This window comes from Zalophus californianus, chromosome 3, assembly GCF_009762305.2.
Source record: "Zalophus californianus isolate mZalCal1 chromosome 3, mZalCal1.pri.v2, whole genome shotgun sequence".
NCBI lineage: Eukaryota > Metazoa > Chordata > Mammalia > Carnivora > Otariidae > Zalophus > Zalophus californianus.
In genome coordinates, this window is record NC_045597.1 from 149,001,275 (window position 1) to 149,020,721 (window position 19,447).

Below are 19,447 nucleotides of genomic sequence, written 5' to 3' on the forward strand. Positions count from 1 at the left end.
CATTTGTATTTTACTGATGTTCTATGATGTGGAGCATCTTTTCATACGCTTTTGTCATCTGTAGATCTTCTTTGGTGAAGTGTCTGTTAAGGTCTTTAACCCATTTTTTTTTTTAAGATTTTATTTATTTATTTGAGAGAGAGAATGAGAGATAGAGAGCACGAGAGGGAAGAGGGTCAGAGGGAGAAGCAGACTCCCTGCCAAGCAGGGAGCCCGATGCGGGACTCGATACCGGGACTCCAGGATCATGACCTGAGCCGAAGGCAGTCGCCCAACCAACTGAGCCACCCAGGCGCCCGTAACCCAATTTTTTTTTTAACAGGGCTGTTATTTTTCACTTTCAAATGTTCTTTATATATTTTAGATTACAGTCCCTTATCAGATGTGTCTTTTGGAATATTTTCTACCAGTTCATGGCTTGTCTTCTAATCTCTTGACATTATCTTTTGTAGAGCAGAAATTTTTAATTTTAATGAAGTCCAGCTTATCAGTTGTTTCTTTCATGGATCATGCCTGAGGCCAGGACTTTAATTCTTTTGAGGTAAGAGAATCTAAACTTTTCTAGAAAACTTTATCTGAGAGGATGTGGGCCTTAAATTCTAGAAGTCATCTTGAAACCCTGTGAGATTAAAAAATAAAGGCAAAAAATGTTGGGCAGTAGAATCAGGAATAAAGAGAGACTGTTTTCTAGACAGTATGAGGCCCTGAGTCCATCTATACTGAGGTAAAATACCTTTGGCCTTTCTAATTTTGTGATCAAATATATCCCCATTTTGTTTCAGACTTTAGGGACCAGAATTTTTTTTGGATGAGGAGTTTTGGCCAGCATTTTTGGATGAGGAGAAATTATTCATTGTCCTAATGCTCTATTTTATTATATTAGATGACTAAATGCCTGCACACCTCTCTCTCTCTCTCTCTTTGGTGAAATGAATTACCATGTATTACTACTCCCTTAAAAAATGATGTGAGTAATTCTAGCCAAGACACCAGCCATGTGATTGTAGTTCAGAGATTGGTCCTAAGGGACTGACAGGATTTGCTCTGTTCCATAGAACAGAATACAGGAAAAGCAATTTAGGTGTGTTCATGCTAAAGTTCTTGAGAAAGAACTGAAAGTCAAAAGTTGGAAACAATATTCAAATACTAACTTACTTTTTTAAAAGTAAACAAAAATATGAGCAGTTGATAAAAGAACTCAAGATTTTTCCTAAATAGGTGATTTCTTTAATGTCATTTTCTTCCTTATTCTGGTATGGAAATGGGCCAGGACACCTTCAATAGTCAAGATTGGAAGTCCCTTATAAAATGTATAGTTACATGACACATATTTAAATATACATGCCATAATTATATAATTGTATGAGATGATTGATAGAAATACATATGGAATGGAGCATGGATGGTAAAACAAGGTATATTAATTTGTTTGACAAATAAGATATCCTAGTATATGAATGCACATTTGTAACTGAAAGGAGATTATTAACAAATTCCAGTAAAGAAGGTAAAAGTCAACTGGAGCTTATGGAACAATTATTTTGTCTTAGGACTCAATCTTTGTAATGACTGAAGAACACTAAAATTTTTAAAGTATAAAAAACTTCATAACAGTCACATTTTATTATTCAGGATAATATTATAATGTAAAAACTAAAATCATTTGAGCAATTTTCAGTATGATCTGTTGATTTTGAACGTAGAATAAACAAAGTAGGTAAATATAAATGCTGTATAATGTAATTCTACATAAAATTCACAGTTAGATGTATTTGATTATGTAAAACAAAGCAAGACCATACCACCAGAAAGCTTCTTATCTAAAAACAGAGTAAAAATAATATTCTCATGATTTAAACATTGCAAACTATCTTAGTGTGAGTCTTTCTTGATTAAATAATGAGCCCATGAATGGTTTTTGGAGAAGACATTCAACTCAATGTGTTATTTATATGTTGTTGGTGGCAACTAATCACTTGCCCTAAGGAGACATTACCCTTTATTTAAAGGTGTTGCTATCCATGTATAAATGACAACAATGCATATTTCACAGGGATTTCGACTTCTAAAAGTCTCAAATTCCACAGCAAAGATCCAGTGTAAGGCAATTACTTATGTATATATTGTGTATATTATTATATTTGAAATCAAGATATAAAATTTTAAGTCAAGATATTGACACTATTTTATAATGATGTAAGTTTTATGCCATAGGATGAAAATGATTTGTAATTCTACCTTAGGACTTCATATTCAGCCTCAAAACATAGTGATTTTATAGCTCACATCAGCTGGACCCTGAATTCATGTGGATAGTTGGGAAGAGATCATATTTTTAGGTAGGAAATCAGCATGAATAAGCTGAGTAATTAAAGATGTATTCAGTGAACAATGTAGACCTTTTTACCTAAATTGACCTAGTCAAGAAAGAGAGCACTAGTTAAGTCCAAAAATATATATATCAAAATAAAATTGTGGTGAATAGGGTGGGGTTAATTACCAACTAGTGTGTCCTTAATGGATTTTGAGTGGTAGAGAAATATATTGAATTCTTAGGAATTAAATCAATAATGATGTGAAGAATGCAATAGGGGCAAAAAGCCTGGAGTTGAAGTTTATGAAAAAGGAAGCAATAGTGTTTAGAGACTGATTAGATATGTATATGAAGAAAAATAAGTCAAATTGGGTTCAAACTTTCAAGGCTGAGGAACAGGCAAAATTATAATACTATTGCTAGAGAAAATTCATAAAGCTAAACTAAGTGGATGAAGTGATTAGTTGTTTCTAGATGATAAGTTCAAATTTAAATGCACAGTTAGAGATGAACACTATAGAAACTAGAATGTCCAGGAGGCTGTTGAGAGCCTGCAATAGCGGAGCAGAGGAGGAAAGGTATAGATCTGGAGAAAGGTGAATTAACTCCAAGGAAAGGTTAAGTCACTGAGAGTGAATAACACATAGATTTTCTAGTAGAATCTTCCTCTTCTACAGCAGTAACATGACTTTTTTTCCCCCCCGCCTTAAACATGACTTACTGGATTGTACTATGTGCAAAGCCTAATGAAAAATGAGTAGATTTCGGTATGTTTAAATATTCTTACTATTTTGGGTAAGAGAAAATTTTGTTAAACAACAAAATTGGGAAGTACATAAACAATTTCCTTTTTTTTTTTAAAGCTGACATCTTTAAAATTTACTCGAATGAATTTTGTTGTTTCACAGGATTTACAGTCCCTTCTAGGATTAGATGTTGCATTCAAGAGATTATTATAGTCAGAAGGGGTTGTTATTGCTATGTAATAATAAACGAGGAATCCTCAAACTCATGGTTACAAACAACTCATAGTTCTATGAGTTGCCTGGGCTCAGCTCGGTGGTTCTTGCTTAGAGTTTCCCATGCTTCTATGGGCAGATGACATCAACATCTGTGCATCTGAAGGCTCCACCAGGCTCCTTCACAAGGCTGGCAGGTGAGGTTTTCTGGGTGCTCAGGTGGTCCGCGGAACAAAGTGAACCTCACCTCTCTATGTGGCTCAACGATTTCCTTTTGATTGCCATTGAAAACTTCCCTTTCTGGGTGCCTGGGTGGCTCAGTCGTTAGGCATCTGCCTTCAGCTTGGGTCATGATCTTGGGGTCCTGGGATCGAGTCCCATGCCGGGCTCCCTGTTCAGTGGGGAGTCTGCTTCTCCCTCTGCCCCTCCCCCCGCTCATGATCTCTCTCTCTCTCTCTCTCTCTCTCTCATAAATCGTAAAAACAAAAACTTCCTTTTCCACCAAGCTTCTTCTTACCATGATCTGTACTTAACACACAACTATTCAGCCATTTTTACTAATATAATGGGTCATAAGCAAATAAAAATAGTTTAATCAATCAAAATCAGGCACATGATATAGTTGACTCTCTTTGTTCAGATAATGGTTTGGCTCAGGACTGATATGAGGTACTGGTTTATAAAAAAGGAGAAAAAGTATGTCCAGGGAGGGAAGCACATGATGGAATTGTATTATTACCAGCTCTAGTTAAATGTATAATTGAGTGATCCTTACAGAAAGAAGTGCTTGTCACCATTTTAGATGTGAAATCCAAAAAGTGCTTGATCTTTAAGAGCTGTATTTTTTAATCTGTGCATAGGCTATAAAGGAGATCATCATCTACATGATCAAAACAAATAAATGACAACATATTCTCAGATGATCACCAAATGAAAAAATGGACTGATTTGATGTGGCCAGTAATATGATAATTTGTAGTCAATGGGAAATAGAAAGGGATTGAGAGAATAAGTAAATTCATAGTAATCAGCCCTTGAATATGCACTTTGATTAGATAAAGAAATTCTGATACAAATTATTAATAGTGGTTAATATGTACATAGAAAATTCATGGAAATATTCATTAAAAGGATTTCAAGAAAGAAAAAATAAGAATTATAGTGAAAAGTTTCATCCAAAATATTTAGAACTGATGTAATAATGTAACAAATTTATATTTTTTTAACAAAAATTTTTTCATATACTATTTTCACTGTCTGCTTCTTTCTTTTTCTTTTGGTTTTAATTAATCCTCCTTTTGATATCCTTTGGATGAAACCTACAGAAGGAAGAGAAACAAATTTATTATGTATAATAAAGTAATAATAAATAAATAAATAAAATAATAAATAAAGTAATAATAAATAAAGTAATAAAACATTTTATCTAAATTTTCTCAAATTATCTTTTAATATATAGAACCAAAAATTGGCTTAAAAGCCTTTAATTTGTCTTTATGCAGAACAACCTATTTCTAAGGAAGTCATTTCACATATATAAGAATTAGCAAAAATGGATAAGCATGTTTCTGATTTTTTATTACTCTTCACTTAGAAATTCATGCTCATTTTATTAAAGCAAACGTGGCTGAATATGGTTGGTGGAGTTATATGTGATTTTCATTTATATATTAATGCTCTCTAAACATGCATCATTTTTATAGTCAGAAGAAAATTAGTAACTACATTTAAATGTTGTGCATAATAAGATGCTTAAAAATATTTTGGTATAATTTAAAATGAAAGCTTAGTATGTAAATATTAAAATAAAATGTTTTGTTTCAAGCAGATTAGTTTTCTGTGAAAGACACATTATGAGGAATTGTAGTTAACATCTCCAGCAATATCATCTAAATGTAGTTGAAATGGGGACATATATTACCTAAATTATAATATTTTGTTTCTTATTATAAATAGAACTAATTTTATAATTTTCTCATATTAAAATTTGTTCATAATTTCAATGCAATTGTTATCTTAAACACTAGTGAATTAATGGGAAGAATGTCCTTTATACCTTTCTTACAAGTCCTAAGACATGCTTTTTTAGAAGTAAAATTATTTTCATTCCCTCCACATCCACTGTACTTAAATGGGCGACATTTCCCAATGACTGAATTGTAGTAGAATCGGCTCTCATTGGCTTGACACAATCCTCTGTCTGCTGGAGTCAGACACCAGGAAGGACCGTGAAATTCTAAGAACATCAAGAAAACATGGTAAATCATGTATGATAGTTAATCTAAAACTTTCATATTTATTGATTATTTATTCTCTTATAGTATATTTATGTAAAACAGTAATCTGCATGAATAAAAGTAGTACTCAGTGAAATTCATGTATTTCAACTCCAGGAAAATGCTTTACTAATCTCCAACTGTCCACTACAGTAAGACCTATCTCTAATAAAAAAGTAGATACATTTGTTAAAGAGAAGTACTATGGTGACTCTTCATAATGAAAAAAATAGTTGTACATAATAGACAAACCACTATTCAAAAATTGAGCTTATAAAAATTTGTTAACCATATTCACTTTAACAAATTATCAATGTTTACACATCCTTTTTGTTCATGAATGTTCAACTTCGGGAGGAAAAAGTCCTCATGAGCAATCCTTATTCATTGAATGACATCACTGAAGCTGAGGAAGAGTAGTTGTTGTTTTGTTTTTTGACTAAAGTTCTAAATGATGTAACATAGTCACAATTTAAAACACAGGAATTCAGGTGTAAGAAATTCTAACTTTAAGCTTCAGAGAAGGATCCCTGAAGAGATGGTTTGATTTAGTAATAAAGTTTTCTTGTGAATTGAAGCATCAGTTCTCGATGAGTTAGATGTTTTTGCAAAGGAAGGAATATTGCTAAAGCCAGTAAGATAGAACATTTACAGGTTTAAACCAGGCAGACAAGCTGGTCTGTCGATGGGACCAACCACTTTAGAAACCAAAGAAAGAAAATACAACCAGGATAATAAAAGTATCGCTCATTTTCTTAAGGCAAAGCAGAGAAATAGTGTCAGTACAATGGTAGTTTTTAGCTCTTTGGGAATTCCTGTGAGGGGAAGCTGGTACTCTAGCAGCAGACTTAAACCGCTTAATATTAGTAAACCAATACTGCAGGCAAGTTAGTAGATGGTGAGAAATCAATATAAGAAAACTTTAGTGGCTTTGCCAAATTGTGAGCTGTGGCACAGCAAATGCAGACAAAGATGGTATACTAAATATACAAAATCAGCAGAAAATAGAACTTTGAGGAATCCAACCAATGAAGGCAAATAGGTTGGGCAGAAAGCTTAAACTGGTCTGATGGCAAGCGAACCCTAGATGAAAGACTCTAAAAGAAATAAAATGAAACAATTTGAGGGGAAAATGCAGAAATTATTTGATCTAATCTGAATTAATGAACAATAATCCTAATAAGACATGAAAAAATAAGAATCTGCATTTACCTCCTGCCTTCTTGATAATTTAAATGATTAGAGTGTCTTGATATAATGGCTCATATAATAAGAGAAATTCTGGAAAATAGGAGTGGGAATACTATAGAAAGAATATATAAGACATTTTAGAAAGATAAAAATTCTGTGTCAAAATTCAAGAACTGTAATCACCTAAAGAATATTATTTAGGTCTTTGATTAGATCTACAAACACTAATTTTTTTAAAAGATGACCTTTGGATCTGTAAAACTAAAACATTCAAAATCATGTAGTCTAATTTATCTTCTATGTCATCCTATTTGGGGGTTATAGTGCATGATTAGTGCCATCAGAAATCAAAATTAAAGTGTTATTTGGTGAGAATGTATGCTTAACTTTCTAGAAACTGTTGAAGTCTCCTGTCTCCAATAATGGTTTATGTAAGAGGAGTTTTCTAACAGTATAGTAGAGATATACTGTAATTGAGCCCTACTATTGTGCAAACTTTTCCAATGTCTATGCTCTGGATTCTCATTAACCCAGAACCTAGAATATGAGATGGTTATCGGTTGCTACCACTTCTGTCTCCATGAGCTTCCAAAGTCATCACCTGTATTCAGAAACAAAAGAAATACTCCTCAAGCAATTAGTGTAATTTGAGAAACAGAGAAAATTGCTCTTTTTTTTAATTCTCAGCAAGCACCCACAGATGCTTCATAGCTGATATAGGAGTATGATGATATGATTTATACCTCAATTTCACTTTTGCATTTTGTATACAAAATTTATTAGCCCACAGTAAGTTGAAGATAATATATATAGATGTACCTGTAAGTTGTACACTTCTTTACAAATGTTTATTATGTCTTAATAGCAACATTCTACCTAAATTTCCTTATTCCAGGACAGAGAGAATTTTCTGATAACATGAAATAAATTCATCCTTCTTTTCCCTTAAACTGTAGTAAACCTGGCCCCATAACAAAATCAAGGCTATTTCAAAATGCAAACAAGCGAGACTGGTACATCTGGGGCTACAATACCTAGACTGAAGATAACAATGGAGGAGGCTCTGAAACCATGGAGGATATACTACAGGTTTGATGGGGAGAGGTACCCTAGCTTCTGTCTTCCTTTGGTCACTGAGTCTTCCAACAATGTCTGCCACTCACCAAATCTACTCAACAGCTAAGGGAAAGAGTACAATATATGTATGGGACAGTGCAAGATGAAGGCAGGGGGATTAGTTTGAAGGCAAGATAGTTGACAGCACAGATGCCGTTAGAGAGTTTCATAGCTGTTCATCTATTTCACTTTGTTTGCCCTGATTTTAATCACTACCTGCATAGATTATCAAATACAACTCACTTTTGACCCAGATAATTATTGTGGTTCCTAACATTAAAAATACAAGTATTTTGATAGTGAGTTAAAATTTGAAATTAATTACTAAGAATGTTGTATTACAGTTAACTTGTAAAAGTTTTTAATACAGTAATTATCAGTTGTGGAGTTTTTATAAGGCCATTATTCTTCGGAAGATTAATTATACTTGTATGTAAACTAATTCATTTCTCCTAAAATCATTTGAACTCTAAGTAGTTAAGACTATCATTGGATCAGGGCACCTGGGTGGCTCAGTTGGTTATTCAACTCTGGATTTCCACTCAGGTCATAATCTTGGGGTTGTGAGATCGAGCCCCATGTTGAGCTCTACACTGGGCATGGAGGCTGCTTGGGATTTTCTTTCTCCCTCTCCCTCTCCCCCTCCCCATTCCCTTCTCTCTCTCCCTCTCTAAAAAAAAAAAAGACTGTCATTAGATTGCTTTAACATAGACAACAACAATATGATTAAAATAATGAAGCAGATAGTTTCTCAAGGACATTTTAGCTCTAACATTTTTTTGAGCCCTTGGTTATCATCCAGTTCTCTCTCTAACGGTGAGGAAATTGAAGTTCTTGCACCTCATGAGGAGATAAGCTTGACTGTTTTCAGTGAACATATGTATTCTAGATAAACATAGGCACTCACCTATTCAAAATCCAGACAATGATATCTACAATGAAAGAAGATATAAAGGTTTTGAAGTAGTTACACAATGAATTTTTTTTGTCCAGATTTAATTATTCACAGGTATTTAAGGTAGAATAAAGACACTAACCTGACTTCTATTTATTTTTCAAAGGGAATTTAATAACCAAAGCTATTCTGTCTTGATCTCACCATTAATAACAAGTTGGATAGCTTCCATTTAGAGGGTTTATGATAGGTTTCAGAATTCAGGATCCACTTATATTCTGCCAGGAACTGCCATGATCTAGTATGACTGCTAAACTGTAAGGTGGCACTCCAAAATCAGTTTTATATTTAAAGTGGTTTATATAAATTTTCTCTGAAACTTATACTGTAAACTTTAAATTTTATAGTCCCTTTAAATCCTTACCATGGTGTCTTTCTGTTCCCATTTTATATAATATTTAGGCTTTTATTTTACCAAACAATTTAGGATTTATGAATTACCCCATCACTTGCTGAGAAATTTTTTGTCTTCTGAGATTGTTTTAGGGATTGAATAATAAATCTTTCCTTTGAATAACACATTCTTTTTTCCCATAATTTTCTAGTAAAGAAAAATATAAATATTTTAACTTTCTAATTATAACTTATTGTAAGACACTGAATTAATACAAAAGTATAACAAATATAAAACAAAAGTTCTCAAAAATTTGACCCCTGACCCTTAATCATTATCAATGCTTTGTTGTATATTTTCCTCCAAATTGTTTGCCTAGGCAAACATATATTAGCATACTACTGTTTCTTTTTATACTTGATAACATTTTGTGAATGTTTCCATGTTTGTTCATATATATTTCATTTTTAATATGTACAGTTTTCATTTCTTCAATTGACTACAGTACATTTAGTCAACCCATTATGCATGTGGATGTAGATTATTTTTTTCAATTCCAGATTAATGGCTCACGAGCATCCTTGTACACTAGTTCAGATATTTCTAAAGACCTTTCTAAAATTAGAATTGTGTAAAAGCTATACTCAATTTATAATTTGGTGGATGCTGCTGAATCTTCCACCAAAAGCTTATATAAATTTATACTTCACAATGATGTTTAAAAGTACCTAACCAATTACTTAATAAAATGTGCACCTTACTGCAATGAATTTATTTGTATTCACTTTTCTTCTCTCCTCATACCCACAAAAGTAGATGATTACTATAGAGATGTTTTTATTAGGTAGGGAGCTTAGCAGTTCTCAAGGTTGCAACTCCCCAAAACAGATACTTTTATGCTGACCTTCTTCTATACTGTTAGGGATTCTCTACTAGCTACTTTCAGTCTGTATTTTATTTACTTCATGATGTGGTAGAGAACAAAGATAGCAAAGAAATATGAAAAGGAAATATGCTAGAATGTTGACAGTGATTGTCTCTGTGGAATGCAAGTATGGCCAATTGTCTTTCTTTTCTATTTTTTTCAATTTATCTGCTATTATAATATTCAAATTATAAAATAAAATATGTAATGTTAGAAATAGGATTATATAATCAAAATATTTTTTAATTCATCCCAGAGTCCTGGGGTCATAAGGAAAAGGCTGGAGATTGGAATTTGTTTGTGGTTAGAAATGGAGAGTAAACCTATCACCTGTAAGTATACTATTTACAGATAGTAAATCTATACTATAGGAAAAGCAGTATCTCCATTCACTAACATGGGAGAGTTGGTGTGAAATGGGCAGAAACTGACATTCCATATTAAAGGAAAAAACTGGGAATGGGAAAATGAGTACTGTGGAACTTTTTTCTTTTGTCTATGTGTACAGTAACTTAGCTGAGGTTGAAATGTAAAAAGCAGGCTTCTAGAACATTTGAAACTGGAAGGTCATGGGGGAATAGACTGTAAGACCCTTTGCCCCAACAGGGAAGCCTCCACAGATTAAAAAAGAAGAGAAGTTGTGTAGATATCTATTGGGTTGGATTTCTTTGCCTGGATACCGTCTGCTCCATGGGCAGAGTTCACAAAGTTATCTTTATTCAGGGATTTTTCTAAATAAAGCCATAAAGCAAGCAATCCATGGTAAAACTATAAACTAGGAAGCTGTTATCAGTATAATTTATCCTAAGATAATTGTCTCATAATTAGAAAACTTTTTCCTTAAGCCATCTGCGAAATTGAAAACCCTGTAAGATTTTAGTAAAAGGTGAAAATTAACTTATTTAGTCCCTTGATCAGCTTTTAAGGAAGAATGAAATTTTAACAAGTGGAAGAGATAGAGGGGGAAATGGGTGAAGGAAAGCACAAAAGTGAGAATATTCCTAGTGTGGGGCACTTTGCAAACTCCAAGCTACCTGAAAAGCAGAGTGCATGGAGAGTATAGTGGGATGCAGGGTTGGGAGAGTAGATATAGACAAAATTAAGAAGGTTTCTGATTACTAATATACCTAGATTTTATGATATAGACATTAATGAACAACCGAAAGTATTGAAGAATGAAAAAGACAGTTCTGCTCTTTCGTGATACATGAAGAAAGCTCAGCCAGGCATGTGTAGGCTGAATCCTGCAGAAGACTTGCAATAAAGGAGAATATAAGATGACCCTAACTGAAGCAGGTATAGTGGAAATGAATAAAATTAAGTACCACATTGACTGTGAGCAGGGAGAGAGGTAGAGAGAAGACAATTCTGGTATTTTTAGACTGATTGACTTAGAAGATGGAATATTTTTAATATACTATGAAATAGAATTATAGTATGAAATATAAGTTTTATAATTTAAAATTTGATCATGGCTTTCTTTCATTGTAGCTTTACTTAGAAAAATCCCTGAATAAAGATAGAATTGTGAACTATGCCCATGTGTTAGCCAGCATCTGAACAAATAAATCCAAGATGTTCGATAAAAGAACACAGGTTTAGAAAAAGACAATTTTAATTTTGACACCCTTCAATGGAAGTACAGTATCATGACTCTGTCCCCCCCACAACACTTGAGCAGCTGTCTTCGCATATAGTGTAGGCAACGAAGTCCTCCTTGTGTCTCTCCCTCACCGCATGTCACAGCCATGCTGTAAAGAACAACACCATCTTTCTTATTTATTATTCACAGACTCCCAGTCCCTGTGACAATTCCCATCATAGAGAAGCTACTCTGTATTTGTTGAACTGAACTGGCATTAAGAAGTATAATGGATTTGTGCCTCAGGTCATAAGATAAAATTAGAAACACAGGTTTATAAATCCTCTGAGTAGAGAATACAATCCAAATACACAAAATATGTATTGATGTTTTATAATTATGTTTGAATTTTAGAAGGGTTTTATTTTATTTCAAATAATCATAGTATTAAGTGCATCGAATGAAGATACTTCAGGTCAAGGTTACAGGCTTTAGTTATATTTAAAAATGACCACCAATAAAATGTATACAAATAATACCCCTGATTATTTTTTCCTGCTATAAATTTCCATTGACACTGGGTAATCATTAAAGCCTTCAAATATTAATACTTTTCAGCCCTTATTGTATGCTAAACATAGGGATAAGAATTTTATATATGTCATCATAATCATCAAAAATTTTATGAGCTATTACTTTCCACATATACCAAATGAGGAACATGAGGCCAAGAGTTATGTCATTCTTTCAAGGCCACAAAAAGAGTTGGCAGATAGCAGGACTGGAATTTAAACCCACATCTTTCCTCCCATAAGCCAGTGCTCTTCACCATTATGACGCATCCTCTGAAAACTACTAGAAAATAAAAATAACAGAAAAGATAATTTAATAATTATCAGATAAAGAGAAAGCTGTCACAACTTTCCTTTTATATCCAGTGTCCAAATTCTCTCTTCTTTGAAGCTCAGGTTCAGAATGTCTTCTATATTTCTTACCCTAAGTTACATGCATGAAGTTGGAGTTCATCAAGTTTGAACAGGAAAAAGATATCTAATCCAAATAGGCCATCAAATGAAGAAACTGGAAACAAGTCTTGGGAGTAAGAGTGCTGAGCCAAACAGTATTCAAAGAGCCCAAATATTTGAAGTATTACTGTGTTTGTATATTCAACCTGGACCGATTCTAGAAATAATAGACCAAAGTTCCAGGTGTTTGTATATTCTGCGATCATATTTGCATTGGCCAGTCAGCTATCCATTTAATAGCAATAAGATGTGACAGAAGACTAGAAACCACATTCTACCATGTCCCTAGAAAAGATAGAGGTGGGATTTTCCTAATACATTTTATAATAATGCTTTTCAAACCTATTCCTGCAAAGATTGGTCATTATTCAAATAGAAGTAAGGTAGAGAATTACAACATAGAGTAGCACAGGCTTTTCTAACCTATCCCTCATTCCTAACCTGCTTTATAGCAGTAAATACCAAATTCATATAAAAATAGGGATGTGCCATCTAAAATCAGACACACAGATCAATGGAATAAAAAAGCCCAGAAATAAACCCAAACTTATATGGTCAATTTATCTATGACAAAGTAGGAAAGAATATACAATGGGGAAAAGACAGTCTTTTCAATAAATGGTTTGGGAAAACTGGTCAGCTACATGCAAAAGAATAAAAATGCACCACTTTCTTTACCATATATAAAAATAAACTCAAAATGGATTAAAGACCTAAATGTAAGACCTGAAACCATAAACTCCTAAAAGAAAACATAGGCTGTAAACTCTTGGACATTGGTCTTACCAATATTGTAGGAGTTTGTCTCCTCAGGCAAAAGCAGCAAAAAGCAAAAATAAACAAGTGGGACTACATCAAACTAAAAAGCTTCTGCACAGAGAAGGAAACAGTCAACAAAACTGAAAGGCAACCTCCCATTACTGAATGGGAGATGCTATTTGCAAATGATGTATCTGAAAAGTGGTTAATATCCAAAATATATAAAGAACTTGTACAATTCAATACCAAAATAACAATTCAATTAAAAAATGAGCCGATGACCGAAATGAACCGAATAGACAATTTTCCAGAGAAGACCTACAGATGGCTAACAAATATATGAAAAGAGGCTTAACATTATTAATCCTCAAGGAAATGCAAATCAAAACCACAATGAGCTATCACCTTATACCTGTCAGAATACCTAGTATCAAAAAGACAAGAAATAACAGGTGTCGGTAAGAATGTGGAGGAAAAGGAACCTTCGTGTGCTGTCGATGGGAGTGTATATTGAGGCAGCCACTTTGGAAAACAATATGGATGTTCCTCAAAAAATTAAAAATAGAAATACCATATGATCCAATAATTCCACTACTGAGTATCCAAAGAAAGTAAACACACTAATTTGAAAAGATATATACACCCCTATGTTCACTGCAGTGTTATTTATAATAGCCAAGATATGGGAGCAGCCCAAATGTCCATCAATAGATGAATAGATAAAGATGTGTTGTGTACACACACACACACACACACACACATACACCCAATGGAATACAGTTCAGCCATAAAAAAGAATGAGATCTTGCCATTTGTGAGACCATGGTTGAATCTAGAGGGTATTATACCAAATGAAATAAGTCAGAAAAAGACAAATTCCATGTGATTTCACTTATATTGGAATCTAAAAAACAAAACAAGAAACCTTATAAATACAGAGAACAAAATTGTGGTTGCAAGAGGGCAAGGGGATGGAGGAATACTCAAAATATGTAAAGATGATCAAGAGGTATAAAGTTCCATTTATAAATAAGTCATGAAGGTGTAAAGTACAACATAGGGAGTATAACCAATATTGTAATGACTTTGTATGGTGACAGATGGTAACTAGATTTATGGTGATCATTCTATAATACATATAAATGTCAAATCACTATAATTGGACCCCTGAAACTAACAGAATATTGTAAGTTAACTGTACTTCAATTAAAAAGTGCCATCAAATTAGTATTGTTAATGCATTTGTTTGTAGCTTGTATTCATTTGTGAATAAGTTTTGATTGATAGTTGTATAATGATCAGATATATAATGAGATACAGTATTTTACTTGTTCATATACAATTAGTGTCATACAAAATAATTTGATTTACAAATTAGAAGTCTGTGGGTTTTTTCTTTTAAAAGTATCTGTATATTCAAATTTCAGAAACACTTCTCTGGAGGAATCTCATGATTGGGGCAAAAAAATGTATCCTTGTTAAAAGCAGAGATGGTCCAGGAAGAAAAGGATTAGCAAAAGTAGTCAGTGGTCACTGGAGGTGACCGTATCTGGCTGGCAGCAGTTTTGGCAGAGGGGAAGTGCTATATTTTTGTTTCTCACCAGCTCTGGTGTCAGGAAGTAGAAGGTCTTAGGGATCCTCTCCACAAGTTACCTATTTTTAGAAAGCCAGCTTGTCAGAAAATCAGTGTATGAGGCACCAGATTCACCATTCAGGCATATTTAAATTAGGAGGGAATACCTATGCTTCTGGGTCTGAACACATTATGAAAAATAGGATGCTCTGCTAGGACTATTTAAGTGGATTTTTGATGAAGTGGGGTTTTTCAGAATTGTTGACAGTGCTAGTGATTAACTGTGGAACTCTTTAGATTATGGGGGATATTTTCTTTGCAGAAACTTTCCGTGGTCAAAATGTGTAAGCAAATCTTCAACAAGAGGCCAAATAGGTGACAATGTTTTCTTGCAAATCTATAAATTAATTGTATCAGTGATGGTGTCTGACTTTCAGGCAATTTATGTAACATCCCTTGCAAAAGGCCAATGATAACCAAAAATTTGTTATAAGATATATATGTATATATGTGCGTGTTTATGTTTTATGTTTATGTTTTTCTTTTCTCTCCATTTTTTTAACATGTATATGGAATCCGACCAGTAGGTTATACATTGAATACAGTCAGGAGAGAGAGAGAGCCTCAAGTACCCAAATGGTTTGCAGAATGATACTCAATCATTTTCCCTTGACTTAGTGGCTTCCAGGAAGCAATAAGGACTACGTCAAATATATAGGTGTTCCTTTTCTCTGTCAGAGACCGAGACTGAGTTGCCAGTAGGCTTTTGAAGTCTATCAGAAAATTTTGTTTTTCCAAAATATCATGTAGCTGATGTAGTCCCAAGGCAGCTATTAAGAGTTGACATAGAGAAGTAAAGGCGCTATGAGAACCAAGGAAAGAAATCACTTTTTTAAAAAAGATTTATTTGAGAGAGAGAGCAAGCAAGCATGAGGGAAGGGGCAAATGGAAAGGGAGAGAGAATCTCAAGCAGACTCCCCGCTGAGTGCAGAGCATGATGCAGGGCTCAATCTCACAACCCTGAGTTCATGACCTGAGCCGAAATCAGGAGTTGGATGCTTAACTGTCTGAGCACCCTGGGCACTCCAAATCAGTTTTTTAATCAATGGGTCAGGTCCATTCAAAAAGCCCAGAATCATATGAAACTGATGAATCATAAAATTAACCCCTGAAATTAAAAATATACTATATGTTAACTAAATTGCATTTAAATAAACAATTACAGATAAATAAATAATTCCTTAAAAAAAAGCCCAGAATCAGTATGAACACTTGAGAACATTAATTTTTCTTTGATAGACTTTTACCAATGAGCTCCATTGAGAGGACTATATTAACTATGTGCACATAAATATTAAAACTTTATTAATTGTATGCTATCAGAGGCATCACATATACGATATAAAGCAGAAATATTAACATGTGCATAAAATGCTACTTTATCCTAAAATGGACATGGATGCATGAATGCAGAAGGTGGTCAGAAGGACTTGGTAAGTATGATCAACATTCTTCCAACTATCATTTGTTCTTTATAACTGTGGATCACAGAATTAATAAATAAAAAATGTGAGCCACCTGGCCTATGCATAACACTGATCTGAATACAAAGAAGGGAAGATCTGCAAAACATAAAACATTGGTCTCTTTCCTCAAAAAACTTGTAATCTAGTCAGTGAGGCAGAGCTAAAACAACATCAACTAATATAAGCATTAAGGGAATCAAAATAGGAAGCCAGGAGAAAGGAAGAGGAAGAAGACTTCCTTGTGGGGGTGAAAAGGCAGCTTACAAGAGGAGGGCCAGTGAATTTTAGGAAGGAGAAACCAAACAAAACATCGGGAGCCATGAGAATGGATAATTTATGTTTATTAATAACAGAGTAAATAAGTTCTACCTAATGACAATGTCTATTTGGAAGGGACAGAAAAATCTTGTATTTAGTGAGACAAAAATCTGGACTAGTTAGAGGGCCAACAGATAATGCAGACAAATCTAAGACAAGTGGATGAGGCTAAATTAACACAGAAAGAATGTATCTGTTAAGTTTTTAATTTATTTTTCTGTAAAGCAAGAGAAATATGTAAACTTGATTGATTAAAGATACTCTGAGCCTAATATAATGGATATATGAAATTAGGACAGCAATGTCAAAAACGTTATATCTAATAATTGTCACATATGACTCTCTTATTCTGTCTTTTTCTGTCTCTCCATATACACACGTAAGCACATATACATACATATATATGCATGTGTCTATATACATACATATAGCAAATGTTTTCTTTAACGTGTCTGATATATAACCATATATTAATATATATATTATGTCTGATCTCATTGATATCTATCTGACGTCTATGACACCTGGTTTGCCTAAGCCAGTATTAGTCCAAGCTCATTTTTTTGGTAGATCATGTCCCAACATGTATGTGATTTTTTAAAAATTGAAATACTTTTAAAATCTATCCACTAAAATGACAGACCCAGTTTTCTGTGTGTGTGTGTGTGTGTGTGTGTGTATTTAAGATAGATCTTTTTTTTTTTGGCATCCCCCTTTCATTTTCATTCGTGTCCCTGTTTTGATGACATAAGATGGTGGAGATACTCGAAACACGAAGGATTGCTAGTCTGAACAAGACAGGTAGACAGAAAATGGAGAGAGGACAGGAATGAATATTTCATTAGAAAAAGCAATAGAAGGACTGACTAGAAGGAGGGGATGATCAGAGGAGAGTACCAAGTGCTCCAGCTGAAATAGCTGGAAAATGGTGGCAGAACTCTGGAAGTTTGGAAAGCTGGAACTTTTGAAAAGACAAAGGAAAGTTACATAAAGTTCTTTTGGCTTCAGAGCCCCATAATACTTCTACATGACAATATTCTCAACTTGTTTCTACTAAACACATTTGAACTGTGTAAGTTTCCACAGACCTGTGTTTAGGTCTATTGTCATTTCTCTTTTAAAGGTTAATTATAGTTTTGTGACTGTATGTGTACTGAAGCACTTAGCTGAATAAGTAGAGATTGTATGAGTGTCTGAAATATCAACTTCTGCGAAGAAGAACTTACAAAGAGTTGTTTTGCAGGTTAGAAACTAAGGCCTGGGAAGTTAGGGGTATTGCTCTGAATCCCACAGGTAGTGATAATGAGTAATATTTCTATAGCATGGAATAGGTATCAGGCACCATGCTAAGTGAGCCATGTATATTGACTGATTTTACCTCACAACAAAACCTTTAAGGTGAGTACTATATTATTACCATCCTCATTTTACAGTGGGAAAATAAGGTTCAGAGAGGTTAAGAAGTAACTCAAGGCTGCGCAGCTAATAAGTGGAAGTACTGGGATTTGAGCCCAACTCTTCAGGCTCAGAGTCTTTTATCTACTATACTGTAGTGCTAGTCACAAGGGAAAAGTCAAGAAAAACTAATTGTGGTAGTTTTTCATTCTGAAGATTGTGTACAGAACTACACATGTTTAGAGGGATTGTTTTAGAATGATTTCTCTCACACATGTAGTGAGAACAAACATTTACTTTACCTACATGGATATACTCATTAATTCAGCCAATCCAAACTCAAATACTTTGCTCTCATTTGTACATATGGATGTGCTTACAAAAGATTTTATAAAAATCTCTTTAAGGAAGGGCAAGCCTCAATCTTTGAGATACCTATATAGCCTACTAATAAGGAAATCTGGAAATAAACAGAAAAATTAAACTTAGATAGCACTTGGTAAGCATTCAAATATCTTCAGTCAAGAGGGCTCACTGGAAAAAAATTCTCAAGCTTATATGTAATATCATGGTAGTTAAGAATAAACAGTGAACAAAACTTCTAAAAGGTTTCTTTCCTATTATCGTGAAGAGAAACATTAAAATTATATTTACAAATATTCTCCTTCGTAACAATAGCATAATCCAGCTATATTTTTGGAATATTCAAATACTCTAAGGATTGTTATTTAATGGAAAGAATTTTAAATGAATGCTATCCTATTTTTATTGTGGGGCATGTTATTATTCCTATGCACTGAATCAAAATTAAAACGATTTATATCTTTTCAAAAGAAACTAATGCAGAGAAGCTTATACATTTGCTAAAACCTTGAACCACAAGGTTTTACATAAACATAGAACCATATTTTCTTAAATTATAGTAAAATATATTAATATAATTGCAAGCTCTGACAGATGTAATTATTTTTGAGCTGGAATATCAACAGTGTCTTCATAGACCTCAGCAAAAGCCTTTGGTGGAGTAGAAAAGGGATAGTCTGGGTATAGGAAAAGTAGGGGCACAATTGCCTTCTGACATTATGCTACTTGGATGAGGTCGAGTAGGGCTCATCTAGGTCTTAGTGAAGAGGGATGGCTGCATTTCCACCTTCTGCATCTTGGATGGGGTGGACGAGGAATCGAGTAGATCTTAAAAA

General features: G+C 33.7%; 1 protein-coding gene across 7 annotated transcripts in view; it reads right to left on the reverse strand.

Annotated features, from left to right (window-relative positions):
* Positions 1-4,101: 4,101 nt before the first annotated feature.
* The window catches only part of TFPI (tissue factor pathway inhibitor), an 84,510-nt gene continuing 69,164 nt past the window's right edge, over positions 4,102-19,447 (reverse strand). For 6 of the 7 annotated variants that reach the window (XM_027588236.1, XM_027588239.1, XM_027588240.2 and 3 more), the window contains 2 exons: positions 5,330-5,509; positions 4,102-4,592 (listed from right to left, as the gene is read on the reverse strand). In XM_027588236.1, coding sequence (XP_027444037.1) covers positions 4,486-4,592; positions 5,330-5,509 — 287 coding nt within the window. In that variant the 3' untranslated portion in view covers positions 4,102-4,485. Of the gene's footprint in view, positions 4,593-5,329; positions 5,510-16,378; positions 19,440-19,447 lie in introns of those variants that run through there. The other variant, XM_027588238.2, reaches the window with a different exon arrangement.